Source organism: Salvia hispanica, chromosome 1 (genome assembly GCF_029641045.1).
Source record: "Salvia hispanica isolate PSC_SH4W2 chromosome 1, Shi_PSC_v1, whole genome shotgun sequence".
Taxonomy (NCBI): Eukaryota; Viridiplantae; Streptophyta; class Magnoliopsida; order Lamiales; family Lamiaceae; genus Salvia; species Salvia hispanica.
This window is the reverse complement of record NC_142692.1, coordinates 9,252,263-9,267,952: the sequence shown is the minus strand read 5'-3', so window position 1 is coordinate 9,267,952 and position 15,690 is coordinate 9,252,263. Positions and strand designations below refer to the sequence as shown.

Here is a 15,690-nt window from a genome sequence, read left to right as displayed (position 1 = left end):
AGGCCCGGCCCGACCCGTTCTAGACATGGGCCTGGGCTGGGCTGGGCTGGGCCTAAATATCATCAGGCCTGACCGGGTCCGGGCCGGGCTGCCCGGCCCGGCCCACTTGACACCTCTATGTCTAGGTCATAACATATTAAGAACAAAATCAAACTGTAATTATGGCTTAGATTGTAGTTCACTTTTGTAATTGTAACCATCCCACGCCTTATTTTATTGAATAACCTTATATTCTTATTTAGTGCTTATGGAAGTAATATATAGAGCAATAAATAAAGGTATAAAAAAAATCTGCATATACATAATGTTTCCCAAAAAATATTAAAAGTATTTTCTAGATATTCGCCGATGGCTACTAAGGTTGTATTGTAGTAAGTGATATACATATATTAAAGACATTTTTTCTTAAAAAGGGCAATTATATTCTTAGTCATTTATATGGTGATTCTAATATCTATCGAAGAATTTATAAATTGAAGATTTTCTCTCCAAATCCATAAATTTGTGAGTTGTTATATGATTGTGTTAGTCTATTTTATAACTATACTTTTTATTCGAATATACATAAGAGATTTTTAATTTCGATAGCAAAGTAAATTCTTACTTATAGAAGACCATAAAATATTGAGGATAAAATAAATATTTAAAATAAACTAGTTAACAAATTCATAGCTTAAGATGTTCTTATGGGTGATTAATACAAGCTATTGAGTGAATTGATGTGTTAAGTATAGGTTTTCACCCACTTATTTGTCATATAGGTGATTTAATGAGTTTGTCGAAGTTTTAAAGTAAAAACATGTTAAAACGAGCTTAAACGAAGTTCAAGGAGCCAAGACAGTAAGAATGCTCGAGCTGTGCGACTGGAAAGCCTGGTTCGGCGTTTTGCACAAAGAACGCAAGGAGTCCAAAGACTTCGCCTGGCCAGGCGTTTGACACAGAGAATCGAGATGCCGTGAGTTCGCCTGGTCGGGCATTTGACGACTTGCGCATTGCCCGACCGAGCGATTACCTCTGACGCCTAATTTTGCCCATTTTCTCACTCGAAGTATAAATAGAGCTCACACACTCGATCTCCTCAACTTTGACACGCACAATTGAGGTTGAGAATCAAATATGGAAGGTGAATTGAAGGCCAAGAAGCTTCATCCACCCAAGAGATTGAAGGAGAAGACTTCCCACCAGCAATTCCACCCAATGGGAGTAGCTATTGCTTTGTTTACCATGTTTTCTTCTATTTTCATAGATTTGTCTTTGTTTATGGAAGCTATTATGAGTGGCTAAGTATTTAGTAGGGTTTTGGTGAAGATTCAATGGATTGTAAGGATTATTCTTGTGGTTTGATGCTTCTCTATCTCATTTCATGGTTTTGTTGGTTAATTGTGCATTTACTCTCTCTCTCCCACTTTAAGAGTCACATTTGAGTTCGGCACGTGTTTTAAGAAATGTAAAGGAAGTTGGTAAAAAACATAGTGAAATGCAGGTCTTACTTTTATATATTAGTTTTAGATAAAATGTGAGAGGAAAATATTAGTGTAATGTGAGGCATATTACCATTTATGGAATATTCCAACCAGAACTCCTAAAGTGACACAGCGAAAAGTGGTAAACCGGGACTGCTAAAGTGAGATAGAGAGAGTATAATTTAATTGTTTAGCTACCAACTAGATTTCATTGTATTGTTATCATAATCGAGAGATGCAGGATTAGGTGTGTTATAACAACTACATGACATTTTGCATTCAAGAGAAGCAAGAGCTACAGATAGGGTTTGACTCTTTAGAGTTAGGGGGGTTACCTTTGAATTGTAGGGAGAAGATTCCGACATTAGAGGTTAATCCACATGTTAGGTGCACTCGAGAGAGGGCCTGACTAATTGTAGTGACTTTGCTAGCCATAGATGAGGTTCATATAGATAAGCATGTTCCCTATGTGAAATCCCGTAATCCATTGCAATCAGATCCAAAGCCATATCCTCGCAATCTTGAGCATATCCTCTCAATCTTGTGTGAAACTCGTTCATTACTTGCTTTGTTAAATTCATTTGCTGGTTAAATTGCATTTAGAACTTATATTTAAAAAAAAAAAAAAAAAACCTTCCCTAAGTCTAAATAGTTTTCAAAGTCCAATCGTGATACTCAAACCGACTTTTAGTCATCAAGGATCGATAATTTTACTTGTCTCGGCCTACAAAACCCCGTACGCGTGTGGGTTATCTTTGAACATACAAATAGTTTGAGTCTCTAGTACTACTTGATAAGGATCCCGAATTATAATTCATTTTTTAAATTTTAATTACCGTACAGTTTTCACATACTAAACAATCTTATTTAATAGTAATGTCTATGAATAATTGAATATAATACATGGAACAGTAAATAAAGATAATAGTATAAAAAATGTATATAAATTATATTGTCTAAAGAATATTAAATAGTACTACTAGTATATTTTTTGTAAACATATGAAAATTGAAATGGAATAACTTGATGAGAATATATGTAGTACAGTATTGTTTTGGACCATTTTCATTGGTATTGGAAGATCAATTCAATTTGGATGTAGTTTAACTTGCATATTTGAGTTGATTTGATGCAAAATTCGGTATACAAATGAAAGCATCACAATTTATATAAATTGCGCTTGAATATGATAGTAGAAAAAAATTATTGAAAATTAAAATAATTAAACTTAGATTTAAATAGAAGAAATTTATAAACAAAAGTATATGAATGTACATAGTACATACAAATAGTAGTGTTTTAGTTGTTAGCATGTTTGTGCGTATCCATTGTTATTAGAGCAACGACGCCTATGTACATGGGAAAATATTTAAATCTTATATTTACATTATTCACTGGTGCAAAACGAGCTATAGAATAACTAGAGTAGAAAGCTAATCAGAAAAGGTTTAGTTTCCTGAAAATGAAATATGTTACTCCATTTAGTATCAACATTGACTTCAAAACATTGAAATCCACTATTAATAACTAGCTACGAAACCCTATGATTTCAAATTTTAAAAAACGTAAATATACTATGATATCAAAAATAAATTTGAAAAGGAAATAAAAGAAATTTATCCCTCCGAACGATGTATGATGGCCAAGAGCCATCATATATCACGGCAATTTACTATTTTGAAGTTGTTTAACAATTTCACATCAATGAAATATATCTATTTCCTAAATGTTATTGTAAGGTATCTATCTTTTGGAAATATCTCAAAATCTGGATATTTTTCAAAAATCAATCCGATTCCATTCACAATTAAGAGTGTTGCGGTTATACGAATTATGTCAGTTTATCATTCAAAATATGGAAATGTGTAATTTATTCCACAACTTGCATTTAATGTTTGTCAAAATGTAAACGTCTATATAAAGTGAGTTACTACGATTTCAATTTCACTACAACAACAAATAAAAAAAAGAAAAAAAAATAGTACAACTAACAATTCAAGAATACGATATGGCTTCTCAAAAGTCGGTTTTGTTGCTCACTCTTTTGTTGATTATCGTGGGTTAGCATCTCTTCTCTAATATCAAAATTTATTAACATTGTTTTCCCATTTGGAGTGCATCTATATTACAATTTACAGCGTTTAGACTTATTTATTTAATACAGTATTTTTTTATAAATACAGCGAGTTCATCAAGTCTTATTGTAAAGAAGCCTTGCAAATCCTCTAAAGATTGCAGCTATCTATTTATCATTTGCGAAAGGATTATCCCCAAATCGCCTGTTTGTATTAAGAATCGCTGCGAATGCGGCAAACCATTACAAAAAAACTCAATGTAATTAAACTTAACTTTCAATATTTCTTGCATACGTTACAACTTGTTATTTAAATTCAATATTTTTGCAGTTGGTCAGAGATGCAGAAGCATTGAGGAGTGCAAAATAGTATGCCAAGTGTGTGTGAAGAAGTGCGAAAATTTCATATGCATTTGTAAAATATATTGAGGAGATACAATTGGAATTACAAAAGTTTCTTCTAAAAATAAGGCTAATAATATTGTTTTGTTTTTGTGTTTCAAATACCTATCAAAGAACGCATTAATTGGAGATTTTGTCTACAAATCAATAAATTTGTGAACCTTATAGTATGTTGTTGTTGTCGTTACACTTCCTATTTTTGAATATATGTAGCAAACTCCAAATTTCGATACCTTAGAATATTGAGAATAAAATCAAACTATAGTCCACTTTTGTAATTTTAGTCCACTTTTGTAATTTTAATCATCCTACAACCTTTTTATTGAATTCATGGAAATAATATACGGATCGTCGGAGTATGAAGCAATCCAGAACCTCCATTGTCAGACAAGTTTGGCACCAAACTCATTAACTCAATGGTTGCAAAAAAATTAAAATCAAACCCAAAAAATATAGTGGTTTAATTCAATAAAATAATTTATCAACACTCTTAGAGGCACTGCCATCTTTCTCTACTGTCAGAACCGTTATATATAGAAGAAAAGGAGAGAAGAATATAGCGTGATTATGTTTGTTTTCTTTATAAGAATGAGATAATCGAAGACCAGTATATAATTTTTGTTTTAAAAAATTTCATAAATAGTTCGACTCGTGACTTGTGAGATAGTAGAAACTAGAATGTTACACATAAAATCTGAAACTGAAACATAAATCAAGAATTTAGATAAATGAAAATATAAGTTTATGTAGATGCCATGTAAAACATCGAAATATTTTTTTTTTCTTACTTGAATCACTAATCATATAAAATACTTCATTACATTTAGTCATTTTTGGTGTTAATTCGTAGACTACAATAGTATTTAAATGCGCTACTATTGCTACTTAGGCTCGCAATAATAATGCCAATAATAAATTTAGATTGGTAATTTTGTGGGCCTATATCATAAAATATGTGAACTCAATTTGTTTGGACAACCCATTTATGTGACCCAAGAAATGGAAATTTGGACGCCGATACAAATAATTGAATCTGGTGTGGGTGGTGAGAGAATTATAGCATGGGCAGTAAGCATTTAATGTAAATTGCCTTGGTTGCACTATTTCTTCCTCTCATTCATTTCCACAAATTGAGTTAACTGTATATTTATAATTTAATGTAAATTGGTGTGTTGCACTATTTCTTTCTCTCATTAACAAAATAGAGTTTGATTTTGATATTAAAACGGTACGAATCTGTTTCCTAATAAGCATATTACTCCTCCTTAATGTGCGACTTTCTTTAGAGTAGATACCATAGTATTAGTACTTTTGTAATAAAAAATTGTCAGAATATATATAAAAACGTTGGAATTCTTATAAAATTATTTTTAATTTGATATGGAATATATAAAATTTAATTTAAATGGAACAAGTTATGTCAAATTTAATAATTTAAGATATTTTAGATTTGTGATAAAAAAAAAAAGTCTCATATACCCTTGTCCTCATATATTTGATCAAAAGTACATGACACGTGACGACCTCTCGGCAGCGAGATTAATAATTGTGTTATCCAGATTTAGTTGTTGTTAGCTTCTAATAGCATTTTCACTCATTTACACTAAATTAAAATTCAAACTCATTTTAATGTAAATGTCACATCAAATATGATTTTACTTTAATAATTTAAACTTAATTCAAACTTAAAAGAATATTCTCTATATTATGCATTTTTTACTCACAAAATTTGAAAAACTTTTAGGTTTTAATTTAGTGTAAACCTAAAAATAGATATTTTTTTTCTCAAAAATCAAAAATGGGATTGGTTTTTGAGTATTATCAGTGCTAAATACCTATTCTATTTTAGGTTTTAGTGTACTTTTGGAGATGGTCTAAGGACGTAGTTATTTTTTTAAAACATTCAAGTAGTCATATTTATAAGTTTCTATAATATTCGAACTAAAATCAATCATCAAGTCGTAGGATTAAAATATAAAATTGTTATAGTAGGAGTAATTGATTTCCTGATCGAATGTGATAAATCATAGTCGTGATTCTCGCAATATTCCCATGATTGGGGTAGCTTGGCGTATGATGGCGTCTATTTACTGTTATGATGAGGTAGATTTTGTATTTTTAATAAAGTAAATTTAATATTACAATGTTATAGATTTTTAAAAAGGGAAATAGTCGTAAAACCACAAACTTTCTCTTAGATTTGGTATTTCTCACGAATTTTAAAAATCGTGGGAAATACTATGAACTTTGGATGATGTGTCGATTTTCCATGAAGTTAATTTTTCAACCAGTTTTAGTTGACGTGGCTTGCTAGACGTCCTACGTGTACCCTAGAAGGTTAGCCCTAATTTTGTAAAATAAGAAAATATCATTGCTTCGAACCCTCTGTAAAGAAGAAGAAGAAGCCTTGTAAAATGATGATTTTAAAAACAATAGCGTTCAAAACGATGACGTTTTCTTATTTAAAAATGGTGCGTTTTGTTCACCTTTCGGGTGTTACACGTAGGATATCTTGCTAACCACGCCAGATAAAATTGGCTGCAAAATTAACATAATAGAAAATCAACACTCGTCCATATTTCATGGTATTTCCCACCACTTTTAAAGTTGGTGGAAAATACTAAATTTTGGAGGAAGTTCATGATTTTGGTGACTATTTTCTCATTTTCCAATATAGAAGTCAAATGCCATTTCACTAATAACTAAAAATACTAAAATGTCTAAAAAAATAAATTTTATATAATTCTCTTCCTTTGTATTATTATTTCAACATATCATATAATAAATTAAATATAATTTTATGAAAATTCTAAGAAATCCGAATGCATATAACAGAATTTTATAATTTTGGTGCAGTCTTCTTAATACTTATAAGTTTATTGTATACTATAATAAACCACGCTCAGTGTTTATAATGACAAAATAATTTAAAGATTATGACTAACTTGAACAATTTGCATATAATAACTAATAAGGCATGTTGCAATATTAGTACTAATAATATAAATTCATTATATTTAATGAAGTACATTCAACTTTCTATAATAAAGTGTATAAGATGAATTAAGTTTATTGTTGTTTACTTGTTTTATTGCATAATTATATTCTTTAATGCTTTCAAATTAATTATGCAATGACTCAAAATTCCTTCTATTATCTCAGCCAATGAATGAGATTTTGTGGTTTTAGACTTTCACTTCAATATTTTCACTTCAAAGTGGCAAAACTAGAATACTCAAAAAGTTCAAAATGCCTTGATCCTTGATCAATTGAGGAATTTTTTTTTTTTTTTTAAAATGTGTTGGAAGTTGGAACTATTTATAACAAAGGATCTAGTATCATGTTAGATGTGGTAAATTCGAAAAAAATCCCACTTTTTCACAAGACATCGAAAAGGCCACTTGTACTATTTATAACCCAACTAAACAGAGAAAAGAAAAATAAATAAATAAATCAAAACAGCTATATACACAGAGTCAGAAATCAAAATCTAAGGAATTAATCATACTACTATTACTAGGAAAAAACATGAGTAAATCAATCATTGTTAGTCATTACTCATTAGAGACTGATTACATGAGCGAATCATCCTAAAAAGAAAATAAAAATTAAAACCTAAAATTTTTCCCTCAAACTAACACTTGGTTAAGTTAGGAGTCTCCAATTTTCTTTTTCTTTTCTTTTTTTCAGAAAATCAGGGTACAACCGCAGAGGGCGGAGGTACCACTCCACTAAGCGTAGACAGATGATCCACAGGAGAGCGCCATCAACAGTATCGCCGCTCGCTCTTCCTCTCTCAACTTGCTCATCAACTTCCCCGATCTCTGAAACACAATCTCGCTCTTGAATCGCATTTTCAAAATCTCTCTAACCTCGTTGCTCCGCACAACGCTCGTTCTCTTCTTCTTCTTGTTTGGCTTCCCTGTTTCCAATCCTAAGAGTTGCCTTCTCTTCTTGTTGTATTTTATCCCGCAGGCATTGCATAGAGACTGCAAAACAAACACGCGTTAGCACGAAAATTCGCAAAATCAAATCAAATTGAACAAAATTTGTAAAAATGTTATCATAAATTACCTTCGGTCCGGCTGGACCGCCGCGCCAAAGCGGAGTTCTAGTAGTGTGACAGCCGCTGCAGCTCTTTAATGGAGAAATGCTGCCATTTTTATCCCCAAAATCTGATTTCTGAAACAAATGAGAGAGATGTAAAATAGTTGCTGGTGATTGATAAACCGAGAAAATACTTGATCGATAGGTTTCTCACCTTATCTACTTTCAGATCCATGTGATTGGAGCGTAGATTGATGAAAATTAGAGGAATGATTTGAGAGGGATGATGAGAAGTTTAATTTATCCAGAAAATGGCATGATCATTAGATGGAAGAAAAAAGAAACTAAAAAAGAAATGTTTGTGAAAATAAATCAGAAATTGAAGGGGATTAGATTTTTGGCGAGGGTTTAGGGAGTGAATGGGCCGAGTGTGTGTAGTGTGTGTGTTTCTGTGGGCTGAGCTAATCGTTTTATATATCCGTTCACAGAAAATGGAGGAATGCCAGCGAAACGCGAAACCCTAGCTAACCCTGGATTTATTCTGATTGACGATAATGCCCCTCGTAATTTCAAAATTCGAAATGCATACGAGTAATCTTGGCCGTTGATTTCGCTGTTCCCTCATGATCGTGATTCTGCCGTGAGAGAAAGTCATTTGTTATTTATTGGTGATTACTGATTATATTTGACTACTAGTATTTCGTTTCTTAATTATTAATTTTATTTATTTATTTAACTATATAGAGTGTGTGTGTGTGTGTTGATTTTTCATTATATATTGTAGTAATTGTGGCACGAGGTAAAAGTCGTAACAGAGGGAGTGTACTATATAACTAATGATTTTTTTTATTATTTTAACAAGTAAGGTCAAATAGGCATAGCCGGTTTGGGTAGTGAAATAATGATTTTATGATTGAATATTGATTAATTGAAATCTATTAAAACATTGTAATAATGCTTGTATTCATGCATTTATGTGTGGTTATTTGTTATCGTTATACATTCCTATTGTGAACGGACGTCACGTTATTTGGCCATTTCTTTATGGATATTAAATTCTATAAACCCTTTTAATATTCCCTTTACCCTAAAAAAAATAGACTAATAATATATACTCCCTCAGTTTTAGATAGTTTGTCTCACTTCCTTTTTCGCACTCGTTTTGCAAAACAATAAAATAAATAAGTAAAGTTGAGAGAAAGTAAAATAACGTAGGTAAGACTATTCTCTATAGTATTCCCTCTTTTACGTTACTTTACTTTTTCTCCACTTTAATTTACTACTCTCTACATCCGCGAATAGGAGTCTCGGTTGGCCATTTTCATCCGTCCGCCATTAGGAGTCCCGATTAGACATTTTATCTTGGGAGTATAAAAAATGACTCATTGTTCCCTTAATTTAGAAGCCGCAATTAATTTAAATTAAAAAAAACTTTGATTGCAATTTCTCACTCTCTCTTAATATTAGATTTCATTATTCCAAAGAATAAAACAAATAATAATATAAATGAGTCTCGCATTCCACTGTCACACACTTCAATTATTAAACTCAAACTTTTCTTAAAACCCGCACCCAACTCAACTGGGACTCCTATTCGCGGACGGAGGGAGTACTATTTTTACAAAACGAGTACAAAAAAGGAAGTGGGATAAACTTTCTAAAACGAAGGGAGTAGTAATTTCATACATTATTAAAAAAAAGATAAAATAAAAAAGTGATTATAGTATTTTTAATGGAGGGAGTATTTATTCGTTTCATAAAAAATAGCCCTATTTTTTGTATTTGTCCATCAAAATTAATCTAATTTTAATTTATGAAAACTTCTTCTCTCTCATATTTTATCAATTATATATATAGTATTAAAATACACCTCATTTACAAATAAGAGTATAAGACTACTTTTGTGAATGGATACAATAAAAAAAAGAAATGTAATATCGACTGGACTTCAACTTCGAACTCATAAAATAAATTATTTTGAAGATTATTTTAAGTAGTAGTAGTAATTTGCAACTCAACACTAAGCCTTTTTTTTAATTTTTTTTTTTTTGCAAAATGAGTGCGAAAAAAAAAGTGAAGACAAACTATCTGAAACAGAGGGAGTCTCAACACTACCTATGAGATACTGACTGAAGTTAATCATTTATGGATCTATGGAGTAAGTAAGTATATAACACATGAGAGGTAACCCGAAAAAACCAACACAAATGGCTTAATCAATTATAGTAGTAATGTTTTGGTTAAAATTAAAATTCAAGAATCCAAAATCGTAGAAAAAAGTAGTGATACGAGATCAAATAAGTAGATATAGGACAAAACGAAGAATGGTACAAATAATAATATCTGTGCTGATGATGTTATGATGCAGAAGCATCTAAATATATGAATATGCTGCAGGTGCTTGTACTTTTAAAAACGAATATTAGTAGTAATTCCTTCTTGTTTTGGATTCTATATCATTTGTTTGAATACTACTCTATTCTAATTTTTAAAAAAATATTATATATGTGTCCTTGTAAGACAGCATGAAAACAAAAACTTGAAGTGAAAACTCAAATTCAACATTTTTTTAGCATATGTCCAAGAGACTAGACTGGACAGATAAGGAAGTACTACTATTTTTTTTTATATTTTAATATCAACTTTTGTACTAAAATTAATTAATTTGTAATGTTAAGATCCAAAGAGTTAAACATTCACAAAATAAGGATCACAAGTTCAAAATAAAAAATGAACTTTAACCTAGAATTAGTAAACAATGTGTATTAGTAATTGGATAAAGAGGGGAGTATAATACTAATGTCTAAGACTAAAATTACTATTTTCTGCGCCCATCAAAAATAATTCTAAGAATGAATAATAAATTAGTAAAGTAAAAAAGAGGCCGAGAAAAAAATGAATAAAGGAGAGAGAGCTTAAAAAAAATGTATGTGGGTAAAATTGAGAGAGAAAATTTATTTTTCGATAGGACTAGTTTTTATGGTCATCCTAATGTAGGGAGTATCAAATTAAACTATTACTGGAGTATCTTACTAGGAGTACCTTTTAAATTTTAATATCGTCCAAATTATCAGAATATAGAATAATTAAACTGATTTGACAATGACTGAATAATTCGAGACCACCTGGTGTCTAACCTGTGTTACTGAAAAAATATTGTACTCGTACATAGTACGGAGTATTATTTTAAATTAGAACTAGTATCTTAAAAGGTACACTTACACAAGTTACAGTAGCCATGCTATCTGCTGCTGTGTAGCTTCTACTTTGAAGACGAAATACAGATACATATACTTAGTTGTCATTTTTTGGCCTAAAAGTATCTGGATTGGTTAAATACGTATACTTAGTTGACCCAACCCAATTATTTCATGACCCAAAGAATATGCACAACCAATAAACGGGGAAGCATATACAAATACAAATACAAATCTCAATTTCAACTGTATTTACTCTGGCGGTCATGGAAAATGTTTTCCAAAAAATTTACTCCTACTACATAAGATTCATCCTACCTTTGCAGAAAAAGAAATGGTAAGATTACAAAAAAACAGGACTCTATTTTGCAAATATGGTTCTCCGCAGACGAAAACTTGTGAGATACACCTCCAGACAACCCCTTTCTGGTATCCTGTATCCGACCTCGTCTCTCATCCACATCTGGGATTACCATATGCTAAAAACACAACAGCCGACCAGACTCCAGACAAAACTCGACCAGCCAGAGAGATCCACATCTGTAAATTTCAACTGTTTTGATGTTACATATAAACAGAGATAGACACGCCCAACAATGTAGACTCAGACCAAGCTAAACATCTCAAAATGAGAACATTAACTTCACCTTCAAACAAATTTAAAGCCCTCCCTTGGAACAGGTAGGTCACCGCCTCCAAAATCAAAGCCAGATTGCTGTGTACCATCTCCAGACATCACCTGTTCATCATCGTCATCCAACCAATATGTTTCAATGATCTTCACCGACTTCTCATAGATTTCATTGTTGTCATGACTTTGAAGATTTTCAATCTTCTCCAGACCTTCTGCATCATCAATCATCTGAGCATACACATTCACATCGCCGGTCTTACCTTGGTTCTTCTCAGCTTCTCCAACCTTAAGAATGTTCTCAAGGCCTTCCAAGCAGACTGTGATGATTCTTGGATCAGGATATACTAGAAGATCACATATCGGCTTTATACACCCCTCGCCAACCAAAAACCTATAGATGTTGGATTAATGTTCAAGCCACATATTCTACAAAACAAAATCACCAGAAAAGAGGTTGCAATTTTTTTTACTTGATCTGGTCAGGAGTTCCACTACAAGTAGCATTTGAAATAGCCCAGGCAGCCTCTTTCTTTATGTCAAATTCAGCACTTTGAAGCAGAGCAATGAGAGGGCCAACAATACCAGCCGCAATCACAGCCTAAATCAAATTAAAAGCCTCAGAAATTACAGTATTATACCATAAAGCGGAGAAATCACTATTTTTTGGGAAGGAGAATCAACAGCTAGTCCATAAAGGCAATTTACGTATTAAAACACATTTACTGTCCATATCCCCAATGTCCGAGCAGGAATGATGATTAGTAACAATGGAATTGGAGAAAGTTCACTAGTCCAAGTGTGCGTACCTGGATCTGGTCCTTATTTCCTGCTGTTATGTTTGAGATGGTCCAACAAGCTTCTTTCTTGATACTTTTCTTTTGATTTTGAGTCAACAAGTTAAGCAGGCAAGGAAGAGCCCCCTTTTCAATGATTGCCTGAAAATGATCGCAAAGATCTGAGTGTCTGCATGAACATGGGGTAGAATCTAAAACAAAATACATCCATAAGACAACATTAGAATCTAATATTAGATGTCACAGTCAGTCAACTTGTGTGCATCTAATTCAAACGAGGACACTAGTTCGGTAAATGTTGTAATGGTCCATCACATAGAAACTATTCATATAGAAAACAATTATACATTTCTTAACAAATTATAAACTGAATTTGAAAGCCACTAGAGACTAACAACAAAATTATTGTCTTTCCAAAATAAATCAATGATAAACAGTAAATATCAATTTTAATATCACTAACAGGTTGCTTTAGTTATCACATGTCAATGTATCCCTACATGACGGAAAATTATGTTGGGAAATATACCACTGACCAGAGTAAGATGTCCGTCAAAATACCTGAGTCTGGACATCATCACCAGTCACAATATTGCCAACAGTTCGTAAGGCTGGTATCAAAATAGATGCTGATGGGTGTCTGAGAAACCAAAAAAAAAAGAATAAATGGATATATAAAAGTTAATCATTAAAGGAACAAACTAATTAACCAACGTATATAACTAAACCAAAAATTTGGGAAGACACTCTGCCACTTACAGTAAAAGCTCAATGAGACGAGGACAAACACCAGCATCAATCACAGCTTGAATTTTCTCATTAACACCATCAGACAGATACGAAAGAGCCCAGCATGCATCTGTTAGGACCTCTTCATCATTCATATGAATAAGAAGAGTGAGAGCAAGGAGGGCGGGCTTCAGCTGCTCAATGGTTATCATGACATGTTATAGGTTATTTAATGGGATTGTCAGCAAAAAGATGTACAGACACTAAACGCTACCGAATGACAAACCTGTTCAAAATGGGGTTGTGGCTTTCCCCGACATAAGTTTGATAGAGCCCATGTTGCATTTCTCAACATGGATAGCTTCGATTTGTCATTGAAATGCGACAACAATGGCACTAAGGCCCCATAACCAAGAACCAGATCACGGCATTTTGGTGAGTCACCTGCAATGTTTCCTAAAGCCCAGACTGCCTGTTTAAGAAAGTCAAACAAAATGAGAAGATGTAAAAATAACTAGTTCAACAGATATAATATTTGTCCATGCTGGTCAGCAATACAAGCATAAAGATAACGATATAGTTACATGTATGTATGCATACCTGCTCACGAACATCATCACTAGGAGAAGTAAGAAGTCTCACAAATATTGGGACAGCCCCATGATCAATCACAAGCTTGGTGTTATCAGTTGTTCCAGAGGCAATATTCGTGAGTGCCCATGCGGCCTCGAACTAAATAAAGAAAGAAGTCATTCGTCATTACATAATAAAAAATCATAGGCTCATAGCAAATATTACTTCAGCACAACTATACCTGAAGTTGCAGATAATCGTCCCTAGCAAGAAACTCCACAAACCTAGGAACAACTCCGGACCGTATTACTTCCTGGATTGGCGGAGCCCGCTCTATTGCTTACATAACAAACAATGTTAAAGCAATTCAGGTTGAGCAAGAATAGGACGTCTTCAAGAAACCCAAATTGTATCACTAAACAATTACCAAATGAAAGAAGTTTACGGAACTTAGTCATGGACTCCAGTTGTTGCGTAGCATCGTCAGACCAAACAGCATCAACCATCGCCGAAAGACTTTGTAGCTAAAAAGGCAGGGCATGCAACCGACAACTCAAAATTACAATCTAATTAACGGTTGGAATATGAGAAGACTCAATGAATTACAATTACAATCAAGAAGTAATCCAATTCGATGAGATCCAAAGTGAAGTGGTAACTAAAGCAAAAGAAACAATCGTCAAGTAGTATTACCTTGTTATCAAGTTGCGGAAGGTTGACTGCAGACTGAAGCCCCTCCCGGCGCTTCTTGGTCAAATTCTCCTCTCTTTTAGTCTTCCGGATCTCGACCATGATGTCCTCCCGCCTCCGGCGTCCCTCATCAGCGTCCACCGCCACCTTGTACCGGCTCCGGCGGGCCTCCGTCTTGGCGCTCGGCCTCAACGACATCGATCAAAGCAATAATTGCGTCAGATGGCAATGGGAGTGTGGACGAAAGCCTTCTGAATTCGAAGAATTTCTTTTTCTGCTAGAGTCAGAAAATGAGCATGAGTATGAGTATGACTTGAGTAGAAACAGAATTTGAGAAAGGGCCGAAGAAGATTCGATGGTAAATCGTTAATTGTATGATTTATGATTTATGCGCTGTGGATTGGCTCTCTGTACTTTATACTTATCTGCTAATATTTTCCTCTAAAGTAATTAAACCAAACTATTAACTCTCATCACATGATTCACATGCGTTTTTTTTATTATGTACTACTCCACTACTCCTACTACTTCTTTTGACAAATTATTTCTAACATTAATCTCCGTGCTAAAAAGAAATGTCTCATTACTATGGAACGGACGGAGTATTATATAAAAAAAGAAATAAATTTTTTATTTTATGAATAAAATAATGAAATGTGAGGAACGACATCTCCTAGTGTGCTTCTCTCCACAGTATGGGATCCAAATTCTCCTACGAGAGTATGCACTCTTTCATTTTTAGTTCGTCCTATAAGAAAATATGTACTGCTTTCTAATCATGGAAAGTTTCCCTTGCCGAACCTGTCTTAGAAGCCAAATAAACCGTTGATTCAGTTCTCCAATTTTGTTTGATAGAAATTCTCAATCGTGGGAAATAGTCTATGAGGCTGTAGATCCACAAAAGAGTAACTTTGATATTGTTTAATTCTCGACAAAATTAAGAATGAAGACAAGTTTTGATTCATTTTCACTTTGTTGATTTTCCAAAAATCATAATTTTTGCCTGCATATTATGAGTTTAGTATATTAACTATGTAAATAGTTTTTTAAAGATATATGTTAAAGAGCTAGGAGGTCTAAAGTCCAA

The 15,690-nt window shown here is 32.8% G+C and overlaps 2 protein-coding genes across 4 annotated transcripts; both read right to left on the bottom strand.

The window, feature by feature from the left end:
- Positions 1 to 7,361: 7,361 nt before the first annotated feature.
- On the bottom strand, positions 7,362 to 8,457 carry LOC125223877 (GATA transcription factor 15-like). The gene is made up of 3 exons (XM_048127189.2): positions 8,201 to 8,457; positions 8,014 to 8,121; positions 7,362 to 7,928 (listed from the first exon to the last, which is right to left on the bottom strand). The coding sequence occupies exons 1-3, from the start codon at positions 8,219 to 8,221 to the stop codon at positions 7,671 to 7,673; spliced, it is 387 nt and encodes a 128-aa protein (XP_047983146.1). The 5' UTR covers positions 8,222 to 8,457; the 3' UTR covers positions 7,362 to 7,670.
- Positions 8,458 to 11,399: 2,942 nt separating this feature from the next.
- LOC125217854 (importin subunit alpha-1-like) lies at positions 11,400 to 14,999 on the bottom strand. 3 transcript variants are annotated; one of them, XM_048119415.2, is made up of 11 exons: positions 14,607 to 14,999; positions 14,341 to 14,437; positions 14,155 to 14,252; positions 13,941 to 14,072; positions 13,627 to 13,812; positions 13,371 to 13,534; positions 13,173 to 13,251; positions 12,624 to 12,752; positions 12,288 to 12,415; positions 11,831 to 12,208; positions 11,400 to 11,736 (listed from the first exon to the last, which is right to left on the bottom strand). In XM_048119415.2, exons 1-10 carry the CDS (start codon positions 14,799 to 14,801, stop codon positions 11,833 to 11,835), a joined length of 1,584 nt encoding a protein of 527 aa, XP_047975372.2. In that variant the 5' UTR covers positions 14,802 to 14,999; the 3' UTR covers positions 11,400 to 11,736; positions 11,831 to 11,832. The 3 variants fall into 3 exon arrangements, with proteins under 3 accessions (XP_047975372.2, XP_047975371.2, XP_047975373.2); XM_048119414.2 differs by having other exon boundaries at positions 11,400 to 11,723; positions 14,607 to 14,998; XM_048119416.2 differs by having other exon boundaries at positions 11,400 to 11,723; positions 14,155 to 14,246; positions 14,607 to 14,998.
- Positions 15,000 to 15,690: the final 691 nt, after the last annotated feature.